The sequence below is a fragment of the Procambarus clarkii genome, chromosome 67 (genome assembly GCF_040958095.1).
Source record: "Procambarus clarkii isolate CNS0578487 chromosome 67, FALCON_Pclarkii_2.0, whole genome shotgun sequence".
Lineage (NCBI taxonomy): Eukaryota > Metazoa > Arthropoda > Malacostraca > Decapoda > Cambaridae > Procambarus > Procambarus clarkii.
Window position 1 is genome coordinate 26,383,486 of NC_091216.1, and position 20,126 is coordinate 26,403,611.

The 20,126-nt window shown below is 37.6% G+C and overlaps 1 protein-coding gene and 1 long non-coding RNA gene across 2 annotated transcripts in view; one reads left to right on the forward strand and one right to left on the reverse strand.

Moving 5' to 3' along the window:
• Positions 1–1,665: 1,665 nt before the first annotated feature.
• On the reverse strand, positions 1,666–19,949 carry LOC123767625 (arylsulfatase H). The gene is made up of 12 exons (XM_045757443.2): positions 18,765–19,949; positions 18,285–18,563; positions 17,375–17,478; positions 11,501–11,626; positions 10,585–10,748; positions 8,152–8,322; positions 7,581–7,813; positions 7,281–7,456; positions 6,692–6,876; positions 5,350–5,461; positions 3,197–3,386; positions 1,666–2,998 (listed from the first exon to the last, which is right to left on the reverse strand). The coding sequence occupies exons 2-12, from the start codon at positions 18,557–18,559 to the stop codon at positions 2,863–2,865; spliced, it is 1,872 nt and encodes a 623-aa protein (XP_045613399.1). The 5' UTR covers positions 18,560–18,563; positions 18,765–19,949; the 3' UTR covers positions 1,666–2,862.
• LOC123767629 (uncharacterized) overlaps positions 18,302–20,126 on the forward strand; it is a 38,175-nt gene continuing 36,350 nt past the window's right edge. Inside the window, exon 1 of the long non-coding RNA XR_006773988.2 lies at positions 18,302–18,435. This is a non-coding gene — a long non-coding RNA (uncharacterized lncRNA). The remainder of the gene's footprint in view (positions 18,436–20,126) is intronic.

The window sequence follows — 20,126 nt, forward strand, 5'->3', positions numbered from 1 at the left end:
AAGCACATCTCTGTGGTTCACTAAGTTACACAAAATATACGTAGAGGTACGCCAGGTAATGGTGCCGCCGCCCCTGTAGGTAATGGGGAATGGTGCCGCCGCCCCTGTAGGTAATGGGGAATGGTGCCGCCGCCCCTGTAGGTAATGGGGGGTGGAACCAGAGACAATCCGAAAGGACTCCTCACCTTGCTCATAGGACGAACTCCAGGACCTCCTGCACGGCTCTGTGCTTCTTAGGAAAACGGGCGAGGTCCTAACTTGCAGCCAAATACGCCAGAGGATGTATTATATGATACACACACACGAGAACTGTGGCATGTGTGGGAAGGCAGGTGTGACGACACACTCCCCGCCACCTCTGTCGTCTGACTGAGCTCGTCACATCAGCTGTTGGACCCAAACAAGCATTCACCCATTTCAACATTGCGTATTCAAAATTGGTATCTTCTCAAATGTACTTTAATATTATTATATATATTATCATGTGTTAAAGAGTTCAGTTAGATGTAATTAGGTTAGGTTTGTATTTGTAGTAGGAAGCTGGGTTACCTCATCAACAAACGCCAAAATGGCCGATAATCCAGCCACCAAACCCTGTGTTTAGGAATGAAAAACCACTTCTCTCGCTACTCATAACTAATGACGTATATATATTTCTCGAGCAGTGCTTCGTTCACGTCCTCTGTCCGAATCACACATTCAAAATTAAAAAAATTAAAATACCAATAATGGCCAACAGAACCTAACCCACCTGACCTAATCTAAATTAGGCCTAACTATTCAGGTTATTGTCGTATAAAATAATATTAAATTATATTTAAGAACATACAAATTTTGAATACGCAGTACGCTAAAATTAATGAATGCGCCTGGGGAACGGGGGGGGGGGGGCGACGGCCGCAGCATTAAGGACCCTAGCCTGAGGACAATTTGCCGGCACAAACAGGAGGTAGGAGGCTTACGCCAACGCATCCTCCTGTTTATATAGTAGTTTTTGTAACTATGTACACCGTAGTATAAAGATTGCCGTTCTAAGCAATTAGATAGTAGAATTTTGTACTATTCACTTTATAGTCGGAAAAAAGCTAACATACTTAAATGTTCCTAGGCCTAGTATATCACACATATGTACTATATTAGGCTTCAGATATCGTGTATTAGGCCTAGGAAGGCTCAGTTAGGTTAGTTTAATTCGTCTTTGCAACATAATTAGAACGTAGTTTTCCGGTTTGTCCAACTCAATAGTGCCGATTTCTACTTTCTAATTTCGTTGTACGTCGGAATATATATATACTATGGTCCTCATCGTTACTATAAGTACTACCAAAACAGGAGGATAGGCTGCTTAATTACAGGCAGGCAGTTTAAATGGATTCCCACTACAAATGAATGTTAGTGATGGCAAAGTAATGCAAAACACATGGAAACTCTGGATTTACTAAAAAGAAAGGAACATAGGGTTTATATATATATATATATATATATATATATATATATATATATATATATATATATATATATATATATATATATATATATATATATATATATACATAAGTGGCGAAAGGGTTAGATCACTTCTGTTTCTAGCACGAATTTTCTCTATTTTTATATATACCTGTATATATACGTCATTGAGAAGGAAGTTAAAAAATGTACTTCAAAGTTCATTCTGCAATTTTATTGGGTAACTAAATTACGCATTTAGTTGAAGCTCTGAAAACTTGAGAGGCAGAGAAGCCGCACACCACTATACATAACCTTAGAAGCAGAGGAGAGGATGTAGGCTGAGGCAGCCACAACAACACACATAAATATCAATGCAAAGATGTAACTCCTCAGAAAATATTGGAGGAAACTTCGACAAGCCGCCGGCTTCCTGATCCCGTCGAGGCCAGAGATGGGTAGCCTGCGGATAAATACAAGCCTAGCGTGGTTTTGTGTGTATGTTTTTTTTCCACCATTCCACAAAATATTTATGTATAGACTTTCACATTCAACATCAAGAGCAGCGGCCCACACATATTGAATTTTTAAGTACATTGCTGTAATGGTATTTTAGTTTGTTTAATATATGTTCTAAAAGCTTTATTTTATTCATTGACAAGCTCTGCCATAAATTATTTGCATACGGTATACAATAAATTTAGTATTTAAAATTATTTGGTATATTAAAATCAAATTCACCTTGCTCATTATTTTCGTTTCTCGTCATTAAAATATAATTATATTTTATCCCATCCTTGGCACTTTTCCATATTACTCGATTCACGTTTTACCATTCGATGAAATTGTTCCTGTTCACCCTAGAGTAAATACTCTAAGTCAGCTAACACTACATAGCATAATATATGCATAACAATAACATTATTTAGTTTGTTTTCATATACAATTGTAAATGCATATGGTCTTACCGTAATAAATAAATTTGGGTACATTTACAGTGCCCAGAAAATATTATATCTTAATAAAAATCTAACCTAACCTAATCTATCCCGATCAACTTTGACATTTTTAATCTAACAATAATATACAACATTCATCCTCTTACTCTTGAGCAATTTTAGGACTTGCTGAGATTTCTAACCCGTGTTAGAAATTGTGCATTATTGTGCTCTATTTCTAGAGTATAGAAATGCTCTGTTGACATTTAACCTAATTCTGATGGCAACCTTTCCGAAATAACGATATCTGAAGTTATTTACATTTTCCTCAAAGCCTCGTGGCTGGATTGTGCATATTCTTAAATTCTTAGACATGTCATATAAAGTGATAACGCTAAGGACTCTTGCCTATATCCTTAAACACAGTAAAGCGTATAAAATATGAGCGGTAAGGGGCTTCCCCTTAAGACAAGCGAGTCTAGGGCCATCGGAAGGGCTGGAGCCAGGGAGACAATATAGTGTTGACAACGCTCCTGAACTGGGAGCGAGGGTAGGGCACCCGCGACCTCCAGTTGGTCAGATACCTCTGCAGCATCCCCGTCACGTCTATATATCTGCAGAAGACACGGGAATAATAATTTATCAACTCGTTTCCCTGGGAACAATGGCTGTGTATGTAGCTGCATATTTAGACTTTTATCACCTAAATTGGAAGTGACTTAAAGTATGAGACGCCCCATTAAAATATAATATATACATAAATCTAATGAGTATCAAAATTAAGATAAAAATTCGCATCAGTATATAGTTACTCAGTGGTGTTGGTGGGTATGGGATGGTCCTCGTACGGGTCCTTCTGGAGGTCAAACAAGAGGGGTTGGTGGCCATAGTGTTGAATAGTGTCACCATAACACTGGCAATAGGTTCCCTCTCCCCAGCCACACTGTGTGCTTCCTTCAGGCCACTTGTGACCTGCTATATGCATCTTGTACACTTTCTTGTCTACTCCAGGAATATATAAGTAAATATGTAAGTATATGCGTAGAGATAGAGCTGGAATACGAGAGCTCTTAAATAGCTCTAAAAATCTAAGAGAATATAGGTAAGTGAATAATGGGGAACTTATATTTATATATTTAAAGTGCCACTAGTTTTGTGAAGGTACTGGGTTCTAAGCTAATTGAAACAACAAGAGACCCTAGAGCTGCCAGCTTCCTCTTTCAGCTCCTTAGTGTGGCGATACAAAGGAGAAACACTGCATCCATGTTTCCTGCCCGCCATTTGAGGAGCTCGAAGAACTCGACAAGTAGCATCGCACCTTGCATGTAACCAATGTTGTAACCCATTTTGTTAAATGAAGTTTTAAGTAAAATAAAATACAAAAATATATATATATAGGGGTGGTAGGAGAAGACAATAGGTTTGTGTATGCGGGTGCCCCACAGCGCTCTCCCAGTACTCATATAGTAAATTGAAATTGAAATAAGTTTATTGAGGTAAAATACACACAAAGGGATGAGGTAGCTCAAGCTATTCTCACCCCGTTACTCATATAGTTGTTACAGAGTATGAGTACTGGAACACTTGATGATATATTGGACTTTTACTCTAGATTGACCATGTAATGTATAAATTATACAATGTATGTATGTGATGTAACTATATAACCTGAGCTTGTAAAAGCATCTTAATCACCTTCAGTGATTAAGTTCTTAATTGCACACTAATTTCTCTATCGGCTATCTCACCCTGTCAGAGTAAAAGAGACAAATAGAATGTATGTGTATGTATGTGTGTGTATATATGTATGTATGTATCTATGTATATGTGTGTATGTATGTGTATAAAGTATATGCGGAAGCTGATCAGAATTACATTTCACCTTTGTAAATGCACATTAATGACACTATGTAAAAGACACATCAAACACTTTATGTAGCATACATAAATCTGTGTATCTATGCATTTACGTGTGTAGCTTAGTCTAGCATTTTAAAAGCAGTACAATCACCTTCTATGGTTGATTGTTCAATAAATCCCTGAACTATATGTTTGACAAATCTCTCTTACCCTGTCCATGGAGGACAGAAGAAAATGTATATATGCTGGTTAGAATTGTAAATGTGTGGCCACGTCTGTGGTAGAAAATAATAATAATAATAATAATAATAATAATAATAATAATAATAATAATAATAATAAGGGTTTTCCCCGAATGCTACATATCCTCTTCTTCGAGGCTAAGGGTCCCTACAAATGCAACCAAAGGTGGTACCCCACCCCCTCCTATGTATATATTTATAGATATGTATATCACGAAATCTATTATTCAAAATCAATAGTTGATTAGGGATACATGGGTGAATTGAGCACGTTTAAATATAACATATAATACAAATTTAATGAATATATACTATGTTAGGTTGAAAAATATATGCAATTGTTTAGTTGCATCAATTACATATTGATTTTCTTTCTTATTTTTTATTTGAGAGTATTCTAATTCATTTTTTACTGGTATGAATATGATCCTTGGATTAAACTTTTTGGCCTCATTTATTATCTTATATATTTTATTTACAAATTTTTAAAAGATTGTTCATTATCTAAACATGTTAAATGTCAAAACGACATGTTAAACATGTCAAACGTAATCTGAATTTATTTCATTGTAATATTTATATTTATATATTTGGCTATTAGTTAATTCAATAGTTTCATTACGTTTGAGCTCCATTTTTGTGTTACCTTAATAAGAATTTTATTTAATTCTTCATATAATTATTATACAACCTTACTAGCTTATACAATTACCTCTTTATATTATCTTCAATATGACCGGAAACATTTTTCCTTACCCGAAAAACTTTTAATTCGAACAAGTCCGGAGAATTTTTAATATTATTTTTCGCAAGTTATTTCTTATTACAATAAGCCGAGGGATTTTTTTTTGTAAATACTGTACCTTGAACAAGTCTAAGGGCATGAATGGCTTGTTGACAGTGGTGAAGGAGGACCCGAGCAGGAGGTGAAGAACCATTCTTCAGTAGACCAGCCAGGCTCACCCCATCCAAGCCCTATTCAAGTTCAAATATGTTTATTGAGACAAGAAAAAAATACATCTCAAAGGGATAGAGTAGCTTAGGCTATTTCTACCTTCCTCCCCAAGCCCTGTAAACACAACGCTACTTCACACTCCAGTTAGACCTCTTTATACACTCAAAATATTTTCAAGATAATCCTAAACTGTATTCAAATGTTTAAGAGCATTTAAACAAATGTTTGATTATGCTGCATTTGAACTATTTTGTAAAAAAAAGTTGAGAGTTTATTTTTGTTAAATTTAAAACTTGTCAATTCATTTTCATGATGATTTAAACAAAAACAAATATGGATAATATGAACGCTTTAGTTTAATTCCAGTATTGAAAGAAATTGCAATGAAGGTGTGTTGAATGAAAATCCAGCTTCTGGACGACTTAGATAATTACCAGATAAATAGGTTGGGCCAATTTGAATCTTAAGAAAAACTATTTTAATATGAAAATTTGTAATGCACAAGAGAAAAAATTAATACATGCCAATAAATTAACAATTTCACTTCCCCTCAAAAAGTGCATTAATATACTGGTTATGTAGGAATTTAATCCCCTGTCGTTTCTGAGGGTAGGTTTGCTAATAATCCTCCAAATTTTAGCTCAGTTGAGTGATTATTTTCGACCATCCCATCCAATACTTACTAGATAAAGGGGAAGATATATATAATCATACCAAGTTCACCCCATGTCTGCTGTACAAATCTTTAGTTTGAGAAGCATACCCAGAACAACCGGAACAACCGTGGACATTTTCAAGAGGAAACTAGATTTATTCCTCCAAGGAGTGCCGGACCAACCGGGCTGTGGTGGGTATGTGCGCCTGCGGGCCGCTCCAAGCAACAGCCTGGTGGACCAAACTCTCACAAGTCGAGCCTGGCCTCGGGCCGGGCTTGGGGAGTAGAAGAACTCCCAGAACCCCATCAACCAGGTATCAACCAGATGTGAACAGTGTTCCTATCTGAACACACTGTTCATCCCTCTGAATACACTCTACGGGTGCATTCAGAAGAGATTACCTGGCAGTTCTCGATCAGAAGAACTCACAAATGATGGAATATATCACTGTTAGTCCTGCCTTTCTCATATAAAATTTTTATCCACAGTTGAGCGTGCTACCACTGCACCATCTGGACTTGTGAGGTGATGATGGCATCTCTGGACTTGAGACTACTTGTGATATAGACAGTCGTATTCTGGTACAGGACTTACCCTGTAGGGCAAGTTAGGGAGCAGCTGATGAAGAGGCGGGAGGCCGGCCAGGTGTAGGAGAGTGGGCATCATGTCGAGCAAGGAAGTGGGGTGGTCGACGGTGACCCCGGCAGGCAGGTGACCTGACCATCGGTAGATCCCTGGTACACGGATCCCGCCCTCAGCTCCACCCATGGACTTACCCCCTGTGGGAGGAAAGTTATTCTATTCTGAAACTGGAATACCTTTCAGACCATACAGTTATACATGTATTAATTCTGTTTCAATTAAGAAAGTAATTCACGTAGAAAAACGAACACTACTTAATGGTATTTAATTTAGGGTCTCAGTTATAGCCTTATACAATAGATCGTTCAGTTCGCTATATTATGGCATTAGTTTTTCGTGACATGCACGGGATACATCTCCCGTCACGCAAGGTGCAGTCGCACCTCCATAGATCTCCAGTATCAGCTCTTGATACTGGTAGTGGCTCAAAAGGGCCACCACTTACGGGCTATTCATGCCCGTGCCACCTTTTGGGTGGCTTAATCTTTATCAATCACCAATCAATCGAGACATGATCATTTCGTAAACTCTTGTGACTCACCCTTAAAGCGTCCATTATATCCTCCTGTACGCTGGCCGTCCGGGGCTATGGCCTCCAGGTGGGCGCCATGGTCAGACACGAAGTAAACAATGGTGTTGTTGTCAAGGTTGTGGCGTGTGAGAGCATCCAGGATCTTCCCCACGCCAGCATCCATCTCCTCCACGTTATCCCCGTACCTGCGCATAAATCATCCCCTTTATTTTAACAGGAGACCTATTATTTGCCCATATACACACAATCACCTTGAAGACTTAGCGCCACTGATGACATAATTGGAACTCAATCCTCGTCTTTGCTCACCTGCCATGCCTGCTGCGTCCAGCCATGCTTGGTAGTGTGAACATGGGTGTATGGACGTGGGCGAAGGCGTGGTACAGGAAGAAGGGGCGACCGTGGGTGGTGTGGTTAGCGATGAACCTGAGGGAATGGCTGACGAGTCGCTGAGAGAGTCCCTCCAGCACCAGTGGCTGCTCCACTACCACCCCGTCCTGCATCACTATACAGTTCAGGTGCTGTATCATCCACGGCGAGACCTGAAGAACACACCACCATAAGCTTATGTACTGTGTGAAATAGCCAGGGGGGACAGATGTCTCAATGAACAGGTATTTTGCCAAATTTTATATTTTCCTTTGAGGGAAATTATGCCCATCCAATATAAGCTAATTTTACTTATTGTGCATTTCTTTGGTTCCAGTTAAATATATTTTCTGTGACTAGAAAAGAGAAGATAAGACATTTTTAACATTGATGATGTTGCAAAACACAACATATAGAACCTCGAATTCAGGGAGAAACTCCCTAGGCTACTTGTACCTATGTTAATATACACTCCTAGCTATGTGCACTTAACCAGGTAATAAGACCTTACTTGCCACCACCACTGGGTGTAGAGGCGGTAGTGTGTACGGAGGAACCAGCTGATAGCCCCCGCCAGCACCACCACCACCACGAACAAGCCCAGCACGAGGCGTCGCCACTTGTACCACCACCAACCCACAGCGATCACCACCGTGCTGGCCAAGCAGCCTGCAGTTATGCTCTGTACATACATACATGCATAATATTTAGTATGGGGAGGGGGTAGGAATAATCATTAATTAAAGAATATATTCTTTCACGCAGTTCGGAAATACACGGATTGATCAACATTCACAGAAATGCATACTATGTTTATATAGCCTAAGAAGGTAAACACATTTATCCGCAATTGCGCTATGGGGAATATTCCATTAAACCATCTGAGTTTCCTCTGCGATTCTCACTTCTGTCAACTATATACCAACCATATATTATTATAAATTATTATTTAGGGGGTCATGGTAGTACAGTCTGGTTCCTTCTCGACGCACAGAATTCCGAGTTCAAATCCCGGGCAGTCAGTAGGTACTCAGGAGTTAGTAAGCTTGTTGTGGAATTGCCATCCTGGGCCGGGTCAGTAATTCGACCTTTGAGGGGTGGACCTCTATATAAGGCTAACGTGTATGAATACACTCTGGCTTCCTGTCCCCCGACACAATGAATTATTTATTATTATTATACCTATCTAGCTTCAGTGAAATTAAACCTCTGATTTTTTAGGTTAAATAGTGTATATCAACAAATTAAATAGCATAATATTTGTAAAAAATTTCTTGCATGTTAAAAAATTAAATTGAAATTGAAAAAATAGCAAATGACCACACCCGCCGCACACAATAGGCTGCTGCAGGGGTGCAGACAGCAGAAATAAGTGACTACACGGAAGAGGTGCCATTATAAATTGATCTCAAGGGAAAAACAGTAAATACAATGAGGAATACTGCCTCATACATGTGACTGAGTCACCAACACGCTCATCCCAACCCAGAGGAAAATAAATGGGGAACAGAAGCAACATATTATTTAACACGAATCTCCAGAATGTAAAAAAAACAAGAAAAATGTGGAATTAAAACAAAATCTGAGAAAGATGGAAGAAAATGTGAAATGAGGAGAGGTAGAAATTAGCAAACTAGAAATCAATATGGGAGTGAGTTAGGTACACAAAAGAACTACCCCGCATTGGTTTATAGGCTCTCTGCACTTTCCACTATTATTATACTATATTATGAATAGGTAATATAGAGTCTGAACGTATGATTCACTAAATCAGATATATATAATGCAAGTTTTTTAAGGCTCTATTGGTACTCACAATACAGGAATTTGTTTCTGATGACTTTGTACACCTCTCCCCTCGTATATTTGTACTTGTTTACGGTAAACACTACGGTTTAAAGACCCTTCATTTATTTATATCAGAAACTATTGATATATCCCCAGTTCCATTCCTTTACTGATATTAGCTATTTTAACATTGTTGCCATAGCAAGCGATGCAGTAGTGAGAGAAAAACTTCTTTTTTATACAGTCATTACAACCGTCAGTCACGCCTGCATCCATAGCACGGAGTATGGAGCAGTTCACATTCTAAAATCCTATATTACTAAATAAAATTTGCTACAAAAAATATCAAATATACACAAATAATGGTTGGGGCAACCAGCTACGAGCGTCCCACAAGCCTATTAGACTTATTGAGGTCCCCTTAACCCGACTCCTAACCCTCCCCAGGATGCAATCCGTAATAGTTACCTAACTTCCGGGTACTTTTACTGCTAGGTGAACAGGTACATAATGAGTAAGGAAACGTGCCCAAACGTCTCACCCTGCCCGGGTATCGAACCCGGGACCAAAGGCGGTTGTGAGCTGACTGCACCGAGGGCAAGCTCACGTGTGATTTGGGTACTGTACTCATCTAATTGTGCTAGCGGGGGTTGAGCTTTGGCTCTTTGGTCCCGCCTCTCAACTGTTAATCAACTGGTAGACTGTGGGAGAGGGTGGGGCTTGTAATTGTAAGGCACACCATCGTTGACAGTCTAATCTTTAAACAATCATATTTGTCAACTAGTCGAATGATTGGCAGCTAACTATTATCAGCGATCCTTAGGCGTTATCTGATATTTCAGGCGAGTAAAATTTTCGATTTTATTGAAGATAATGGCTTTTTGGCTTAGTTCTATTACTAGTTACTTCACACAGTAGGTTCAGTAGAACTTCAGTTTCAACTCCTTTTGACCATGTCGTAGCTCAGTCGATTAAGGCAGCGTCTGGGATGCTCTCGGACGCAGGTTCGAATCCTCGTCACTGCCCTTGTGGATTTGTTCACTAGTTACTTCAATTATTTATTATATCTTCAACTACTACTGTCCTTTTATTATAATATTCTCTTAATAGTTATGTGAGTTTCTTGCATCACCTAGAAAGTAATTATTCGTCTCACCTGGTAGAAAGGATCATCTAGAGGGAATATCCAGAAAGGATGGGAGCCAGCTGCCTCAGGTGCCAGTGTAAAGGGCAGACCGTAGAAATACTGGAAGCCGTGACGTTTGGGTCCCAGACACCCTCGCCCGAACGCTCCACACATCTGACCCAAATGCCACTTACCTGAAATGTTTAGCTTAATTAGTATATTATGGACTTCATACCCATACTGTGGTCGGTGGCAGAAAGATTAGCGTTTCGACGCCTGACCTAAAGAAGCACCCTTCCTGAGTTCTAACGCTCGTATGTACAAACAAGTAGATGGTGTCGCTACAGGTTACCCCCTTGGTGTCTTATTTGCTCATTTTTATATGGGTCGAACAGGAAGTCCTTATTAACATGGACTTAAAACCCAACGTCTCATGTAGGTATGTTGATGACATTCCTGCAGGTACCTGATATTGAGCACACGTGTTGTCGACGCCTATGTCAACCGTGCTTTCACACGCAGCTCCAGTTGGAAGCAGGTGGATGAGGAACTCAGTAGAGTAAAGCAGATTCTAGTCAATAATGGATACGCTAACGGATACGTCGAACAGATCGTTAAAAGCATGGTGAACCCCCATGCTACCTCTGACGAAACAGCTGACTAATATAGGACAAATGGCCTTCTGCAATATAATTTATTCTTATGTAAATAAATGAACGTGAGAAGCTCGAGAAAATGTTTAATTTGTCTCACTTTACCCGACAGTGATTTATGTTTGAATAAACTACATCAAATTAAATTTATTCTGGCATTGACTGAAACTGGAAACGCTGTATACTGTATATTTTTAACCGCCTTAGAAAACTGGATGCTAAACAACGAATTGTAAATAATACTAAAAAGGGGCTGTCCGAGAGCCACTGGCAGAACAACAGGAGGAACTTACCAATGGCTGCAGTGGTGTAGTTGACCATAGACAGTGCCTTTGCCAGTGTCACTTCCTCAACTGGCAGACCCACTCTACTGGCAACATGCATGATCTCCGGCGGTGTTCCGTCTTCGCCAACTAAGCCTGAACAAAGAACATGTATTGTAAGGAATATGATATTACACCCTTCACAATATTTTCACAATAATAACCCAGCCAGCTCCGGAGATGAAACTAAATATCAGAGATCTAGGAAATTCTACCATGGTGATAACGTCCTATATAGGCTGATAAGTGATCTATCTGTTGGGACGTGAAAAATCTGTCATGTTTTTCTGCATTCGAAGTCTTTGAATCATTTTGCTTATAATGTACCAATGTAAATGTAAAATTCGTGTGTGATATACACATATATATATGTATATATGCAGTGTATATATATATATGTCGTACCTAGTAGCCAGAACGCACTTCTCAGCCTACTATGCAAGTCCTGATTTGCCTAATAAACCAAGTTTTCATGAATTAATGTTTTTTCGACTACCTAACCTTCCGAACCTAACCTAACTTTTTCGGCTACCTAACCTACCGAACCTAACCTAACTTTTTCGGCTACCTAACCTAACCTTACATATAAAGATAGGTTAGGTTAGGTTAGGTAGGGTTGGTTAGGTTCTGTCATATATCTACGTTAATTTTAACTCCAATAAAAAAATTGACCTCATACATAATGAAATGGGTAGCTTTGCCATTTCATAAGAAAAAAATTAGAGAAAATATATTAATTCATGAAAACTTGGCTTATCAGGCAAATCGGGCCTTGCATAGTAGGCTGAGAAGTACGTTCTGGCTACTAGGTACGACTATATATATATATATATATATATATATATATATATATATATATATATATATATATATATATATAGTCGTACCTAGTAGCCAGAACTCACTTCTCAGCCTACTATTCAAGGCCCGATTTGCCTAATAAGCCAAGTTTTCCTGAATTAATATATTTACTATAATTTTTTTCTTATGAAATGATAAAGCAACCCTTTTCTCTATGTATGAGGTCAATTTTTTTTTATTGGAGTTAAAATTAACGTAGATATATGACCGAACCTAACCCACCCTACCTAACCTAACCTAACCTATATTTATAGGTAAGGTTAGGTTAGGTAGCCAAAAAAAGCTAGGTTAGGTTAGGTTAGGTAGGTTAGGTAGACGAAAAAACATTAATTCATGAAAACTTGGCTTATTAGGCAAATCGGGCCTTGAATAGTAGGCTGAGAAGTGCGTTCTGGCTATTAGGTACGACATATATATATATATATATATATATATATATATATATATATATATATATATATATATATATATATATATATATATATATATATATATATATATGTCGTACCTAGTAGCCAGAACGCACTTCTCGGCCTACTATGCAAGGCCCGATTTGCCTAATAAGCCAAGTTTTCCTGAATTAATATATTTTCTCTAATTTTTGTCTTATGAAATGATAAAGCTACCCATTTCATTATGTATGAGGTCAATTTTTTGTTATTTTAGTTAAAATTAACGTAGATATATGACCGAACCTAACCAACCCTACCTAACCTAACCTAACCTATCTTTATAGGTTAGGTTAGGTTAGGTAGCCAAAAAAGCTAGGTTAGGTTAGGTTAGGTAGGTTAGGTAGTCGAAAAACAATTAATTCATGAAAACTTGGCTTATTAGGCAAATCGGGCCTTGCATAGTAGGCTGAGAAGTGCGTTCTGGCTACTAGGTACGACATATATATATATATATATATATATATATATATATATATATATATATATATATATATATATATATGTCGTACCTAGTAGCCAGAACTCACTTCTCAGCCTACTATTCAAGGCCCGATTTGCCTAATAAGCCAAGTTTTCCTGAATTAATATATTTACTATAATTTTTTTCTTATGAAATGATAAAGCAACCCTTTTCTCTATGTATGAGGTCAATTTTTTTTTATTGGAGTTAAAATTAACGTAGATATATGACCGAACCTAACCAACCCTACCTAACCTAACCTAACCTATATTTATAGGTAAGGTTAGGTTAGGTAGCCAAAAAAAGCTAGGTTAGGTTAGGTTAGGTAGGTTAGGTAGACGAAAAATCATTAATTCATGAAAACTTGGCTTATTAGGCAAATCGGGCCTTGATTAGTAGGCTGAGAAGTGCGTTCTGGCTATTAGGTACGACATATATATATATATATATATATATATATATATATATATATATATATATATATATATATATATATATATATATATATATGTCGTACCTAGTAGCCAGAACTCACTTTTTGGCCTACTATTCAAGGCCCGATTTGCCTAATAAGCCAAGTTTTCCTGAATTAATATATTTTTTCTAATTTTTTTCTTATGAAATGATAAAGCTACCCATTTCATTATGTATGAGGTCAATTTTTTTTTTATTGGAGTTAAAATTAACGTAGATATATGACCGAACCTAACCAACCCTACCTAACCTAACCTAACCTATCTTTATAGGTTAGGTTTGGTTAGGTAGCCGAAAAAGTTAGGTTAGGTTAGGTTAGGTAGGTTAGGTAGTCGAAAAACAATTAATTCATGAAAACTTGGCTTATTAGGCAAATCGGGCCTTGCATAGTAAGCTGAGAAGTGCGTTCTGGCTACTAGGTACGATATATATATATATATATATATATATATATATATATCGTACCTAGTAGCCAGAACGCACTTCTCAGCCTACTATGCAAGGCCCGATTTGCCTAATAAGCCAAGTTTTCATGAATTAATTGTTTTTCGACTACCTAACCTACCTAACCTAACCTAACCTAACTTTTTCAGGTACCTAACCTAACCTAACCTATAAAGATTGGTTAGGTTAGGTTAGGTAGGGTTGGTTAGGTTCGGTCATATATCTAAGTTAATTTTAACTCCAATAAAAAAAATTGACCTCATACATAATGAAATGGGTAGCTTTATCATTTCATAAGAAAAAATTAGAGAAAATATATTAATTCAGGAAAACTTGGCTTATTAGACAAATCGGGCCTTGCATAGTAGGCCGAGAAGTGCGTTCTGGCTACTAGGTACGACATATATATATATATATGTCGTACCTAGTAGCCAGAACTCACTTCTCAGCCTACTATTCAAGGCCCGATTTGCCTAATAAGCCAAGTTTTCCTGAATTAATATATTTACTATAATTTTTTTCTTATGAAATGATAAAGCTACCCTTTTCACTATGTATGAGGTCGATTTTTTTTTATTGGAGTTAAAATTAACGTAGATATATGACCGAACCTAACCAACCCTACCTAACCTAACCTAACCTATATATATAGGTAAGGTTAGGTTAGGTAGCCAAAAAAAGCTAGGTTAGGTTAGGTTAGGTAGGTTAGGTAGACGAAAAAACATTAATTCATGAAAACTTGGCTTATTAGGCAAATCGAGCCTTGCATAGTAGGCTGAGAAGTGAGTTCTGGCTACTATATATATATATATATATATATATATATATATATATATATATATATGTATATATATATATATATATATATATATATATATATATATATATATATATATATATATATATATATATATATATATATATATATATATGAATTGTCAGTAAACTAGTGAAATACAATGGCTCTTAGATATAAGGGATTTGTTTAATTGAAATCCACCAATCACATACAACTAGGATATGGAGCAGCCAATAATAACACATCGGGGCAGCCAGTAACGTGTATCCAGGAGCCAATGGGAGCGCTTAGAATGACCGTCTGAGGACGAGGGGTGACGCCGGATCAGTCATTCCGACTAGATGCAACAGGTGTCACTGTCTAGGCTTAGTTAAAAATGCGATTTGGCTGAATGCTCAACTACATGTTGTGCTTCGTGCATAAAACACCTTCCCAGCGTTTAATAACATTCCAGCAACTTCATATGATATTCAGTGCTCACCAATGTATCACTGACGGTCCAAGTCGATAAAAGTACATTTATCTACATATACACCTTATAAACTTACCCCCCATTGTATCTCACAAGCTCTCAATGCATCTATACGATCAACACACCATCTTCCACCCACCTTACTGATCAGTAATTAAATCCTCTGTATGTTCTTGTACCCTTCCTATCACTATCCTGCCATATATTCACCACATTACGGTTATTAGACTAATGCGTCTATATTTATTACCCTTATTGCTTTCAACTTTATTTTTATATAAAGATATAACCACAGTTCTATTCCAGTTGCCTGCCACAATTCCACTTTATCTCGTTTGGGCACATTGTCAACATGTAATATATTTTCTTAGCAGTATTTAATAATGTATGCATATATACCGCGAGCGCCAGGCGTTTCTCATAGTTGTGCTATATCATTGATGTGTCTTGCAGGGGAAATACAATCTGGCATTCAATATTGAATTCTTCTCATAAAAGCGAAAATAAGCAGCAAACATTTGAATTTGTATAAGTTCCATCCATAAAGTTATTAAAATTTTCTCTCTTCTTTCTCCCTCCCTCCCTCTCCTTCTCTCCCTCCCTCCTTATATATATATGTGGCCGGTATAGTTGGTACAACTGCATATAGGACCTATATTTCACAAAACGTTGCTGAACATATATGTTATTAAAAAAGGATCAAGTTTATTTTACTTTTTGTAAGGCTTGCCTATGAAATCCTATTTAGGATTCTTCGGCAGCAATACGCTTCTTAGATCCTGGTACTCATTCTTCGTGGAATTTGTCACGTTCGATTTTAATTTAATCTCACCGTAAAGCCAAGAAATAACTGAAAATCTACGTGTAGATACAAATGAATTTTGAATAAACAGGTTATTCAACGAGCCAACAAATAAAGTGTCTGTAAAATCTCAAATTATCACAGAAAATCCCTACACGCGTTGGGATCTGAGATGCAAGGTAAACTGTACACGTTGTTGACACTTGTGTATCCTGTAAGTATCCTGTGTATCCTCCTGTATCCTGAGTAAGGCTTGCAGTACAGGCAAGGACACTGGCCAAGGAAGGTAACATAAGCTGCGTGTCTTTCCATGTATTCCGCCACGCGTACTCGCATCACTAACTCAGCCATACATGTTTTAAACATTACAGTAGTACAGTGGCTACGTTCTCCACTCACAATTGAATATCCCAGGTTCGATCCCTTAGGCGGGGTAGAAATGGTTGTGCGCGTATTATTTCTCCCAATGCTTGTGTTCACCTAGCAGTAAATATCTACAAGCCTATTCCTGTAGATAGGCAATTTCTGGTATATTCCTTCCACCACCGCCCACAGGATGGGTCTGGGATGCGTTACATAAACAAAACAATTGTAAGTATTCCAACATTAAAAAAATGTTTAGCTAAATAAATTTAGTCCTGGCACGACACTGACTCACGTCACAACCCGTGGATGGATATTAAGACCTAACAAGCTAATTAAGCTCAACTAAAACTGTAAGTGTAAACTGTTGATCTTAATTCCGTAACAAGTTCATCAATACTGTAACACTGCTCAAAATTATACGCATCAAGGAGCTCAGTGGCTTTAAAGTATTCATTTGTGTACGTGCTCTGGAGGTGTATAATGTATGTTTAGCATACAGCATGCGCATGCATATCTGACGTCATCTTCGAAATGGGTCCAATAGTCACTTAACTGGAGTGCTGCTGCGTCCAGCAGCACATTAGTGAAAGATTCTAAATGGGATTTCGTTGCAACTGGTTAAAAGAGTTGTTATTATTATTATTATTATTAACATCTTTATTGATTAATTAATTACAATTTTGCCTAATCTGAGGATTTCGACTGAGTGCGTACCGTAGCGTGCCGGGTAGCGGGCGGTGAGGAGAGCGGCCCTGCTGGGAGTACAGAGAGGAGCAGCTGCCAGGTGGTGCGTCAACCGGACCCCATCACGCGCCAACCTATAGTAACGAAATAAAGCCTGTTATATACGATTATATACCGAGAGGTGTATTCCGCACCTCGGTGTATGTTCACTGAGTTTACTTGCGGGCTAAACTATGCTTGTGCTTAAAAGTATACTTGCTGGTTGGTCAGCAAGGTTTGGTTTGGTGTTGGGCTTTTGAACTGTGGGAGGGTTTTTAAGGCCACCAGCCAACAAATATAATTAAACCCATCAATATATCCTGAATAATTACGAATTTCCAACATAAAAATGCGTCCTACTGTTGCTGGCTAAGGTTGTTTTCATACTACCTGTGCTGCTATCAAATTAATCGAAAATTTATAAACAGATTTATATATATATATATATATATATATATATATATATATATATATATATATATATATATATATATATATATATATATATATATATATATATAGTAATTTATTACGAATATTGGACAATGTGTTAAGGGATGTGACAGGAATTTTGAAGATAAGCATTCGAAATGAAAGAAAATAATGCAGTGGCTGAATGGAGTGGACAAAAATAGTTAAGATGATTCTTTGACATTGAACACTATTTCCTATTTCCATTTTTATTGCAAATTTTGGAGGTATGATTACCCGATGAAATTTTAACAAGTAAAGACATTTTTTATTAAATCAATCATTGGTGGAATTGTATTTGGGGGCCATAATTTCCTCTTCCAAGGTACACGGTATATAACAAATTTACTACAAGTCTGCTTGGCGCCTTCTTTTGATAATTACTTATTTACTACGAGTATTATCAGTAACATAAGTATAGTTGACATACCTGTCGATGTTGGGAGTGTTAATAGTGGTGTTGCCATAGCACCCAAGGTCCCCGATACCCAGATCGTCTGCCACTAGCACCACAATGTTGGGAAGGCTCTGACGGCGAGTCTGTTGCTCCTGTTTCTCCTGTTGTTGCTGCTCTTTTACAGGTTCTGCCTGGTGTTCCTTTTGGGCCTGTTGCTGATGGTATTGTAATAGTCGTCCACAGCCACCAGAGGCTATCACGCCAACCACCACCACTACAGCCCACCACCTGACATTCACCTCTACCATTTTGCTGTGACGGCAGATAATATACAAATCTCGAATATTCTGCTGGTGGTGCACCCACTGAAAATGGACATCTCTCCAGTATTAATGAATCTGGTGCGCGATAATTCAGAGAGCACTACGCGCCTTCACTTCTAAAACCTTTAAATTGTTTTTCAGTGTAGTGTAAAATGCACCTCTTAAAACTAATTTACAAAGATATACATACCCCTGTTGTTGACTATCACTTATCTACGTATTTCGGGCAATAATACTGAATGTTATCATAAAGCGAAGACTAACGCATTCACTACACAACGCTGGGGAAAACTGAGGACCTGCTCAAGCTTACACAAGTATAAGAGGCTTCCTGCTTACGTCATAATCTGAGACCACTTCAAGTAGCAGATTTATTCTAGTGGATACGACTACCGCGGTGGTCGTACATTTCGAACAGTCTTCCTATTAACAAACCACAAGTATTTTGTAATATTCTTTGAATATTTAGTAATGAAGTTAGAATTAGCAGGTGAGGATTGTTTAGGATCAGGGAAAGTGTCTCTCCTCTTTTCATATATTTACTCTTCAAGTTTAAGTACGTTTATTGAGATATTAAGATACATCTGATATACACCCGGTAGATCCATCAAGTAGATCTACATCCACCGTAGTATACTTATTAGTTCAGGAGCTTAGGCTATTATGTTCAAGAAGTGGAAATAGAGATATTCATCCTTCATATCATGATTTTCAGTTATTTAAACTAACAATAAAAGTCTCCCAATATCCTGCTTAAGCTCATAGAATTCAAGAATGAAAGGACTTATTTTGCAACCATAGAAAGTTGATTTGGGAGGTCCCCCTTCCCCCCCAGGTTATTGAGTACACCTAGATCGATTTAATGTGATCGGTTCAGTACATACATAATCAACAAGATGATTCTTAGCTGCATGAACTCAAAATGTAGGCCAATGAATGTTCATAGCTCTCAACTACACTAATCAGACGATATTAATGTAATATTGCATGACAGTCCATATAGTACGGTTATTGATGTTGATTAGTGCACGCTATATGGTTTTGTTTATAGATGCTGTTATCCACATGCTCACTGGGCCCACGCATATGCGCGTGTGGTGTGCACACACTTTAAATTCAGCCATTACAACACTGTTATTAGAGACACACACCTGCATGGCTGCATGACTGATACTAATGTAGAGAATGCGTCATCTTTAAGGAACACTCACGAAAGTGTTTCATGAAATAATGTTGCTTGTTCAATAAATTCCTGAACTATATGTTTGACAAATCTCTCACCCTGTCCATGGAGGACAGAAGAAAATATATATATATGCTGGTTAGCATTATAAATGTGTGGCCACGTCTGTGGTAGAAAATAATAATAAAAAAACTAATGTAGCCTGTTACATAATATTGAAAACAAAATACTAAGTAGCATTCAAGAGTCCAAAAACGATAGCAAAGACATCAAATATGCGTTCTCTTATTCATGAGGGATGAGAGCAAATTTTGACTTAGCAAACATTTATTCTAAAGATTAAATACAAGAAAAGTAGTTGTTGTTCAA

What these genes read in the sequence shown, in the direction of transcription:
- LOC123767625 (XM_045757443.2), bottom strand. Translation starts at nt 18,559, where the DNA reads ATGGTAGAGGTGAATGTCAGGTGGTGGGCTGTAGTGGTGGTGGTTGGC. An exon ending in AACACTCCCAACATCGACAG is followed by an intron (nt 17,479 to 18,284) that starts GTATGTCAACTA and finishes TCGTTACTATAG; the next exon opens with GTTGGCGCGTGATGGGGTCC. An exon ending in TAGATGATCCTTTCTACCAG is followed by an intron (nt 8,323 to 10,584) that starts GTGAGACGAATA and finishes ATGTATGTACAG; the next exon opens with AGCATAACTGCAGGCTGCTT.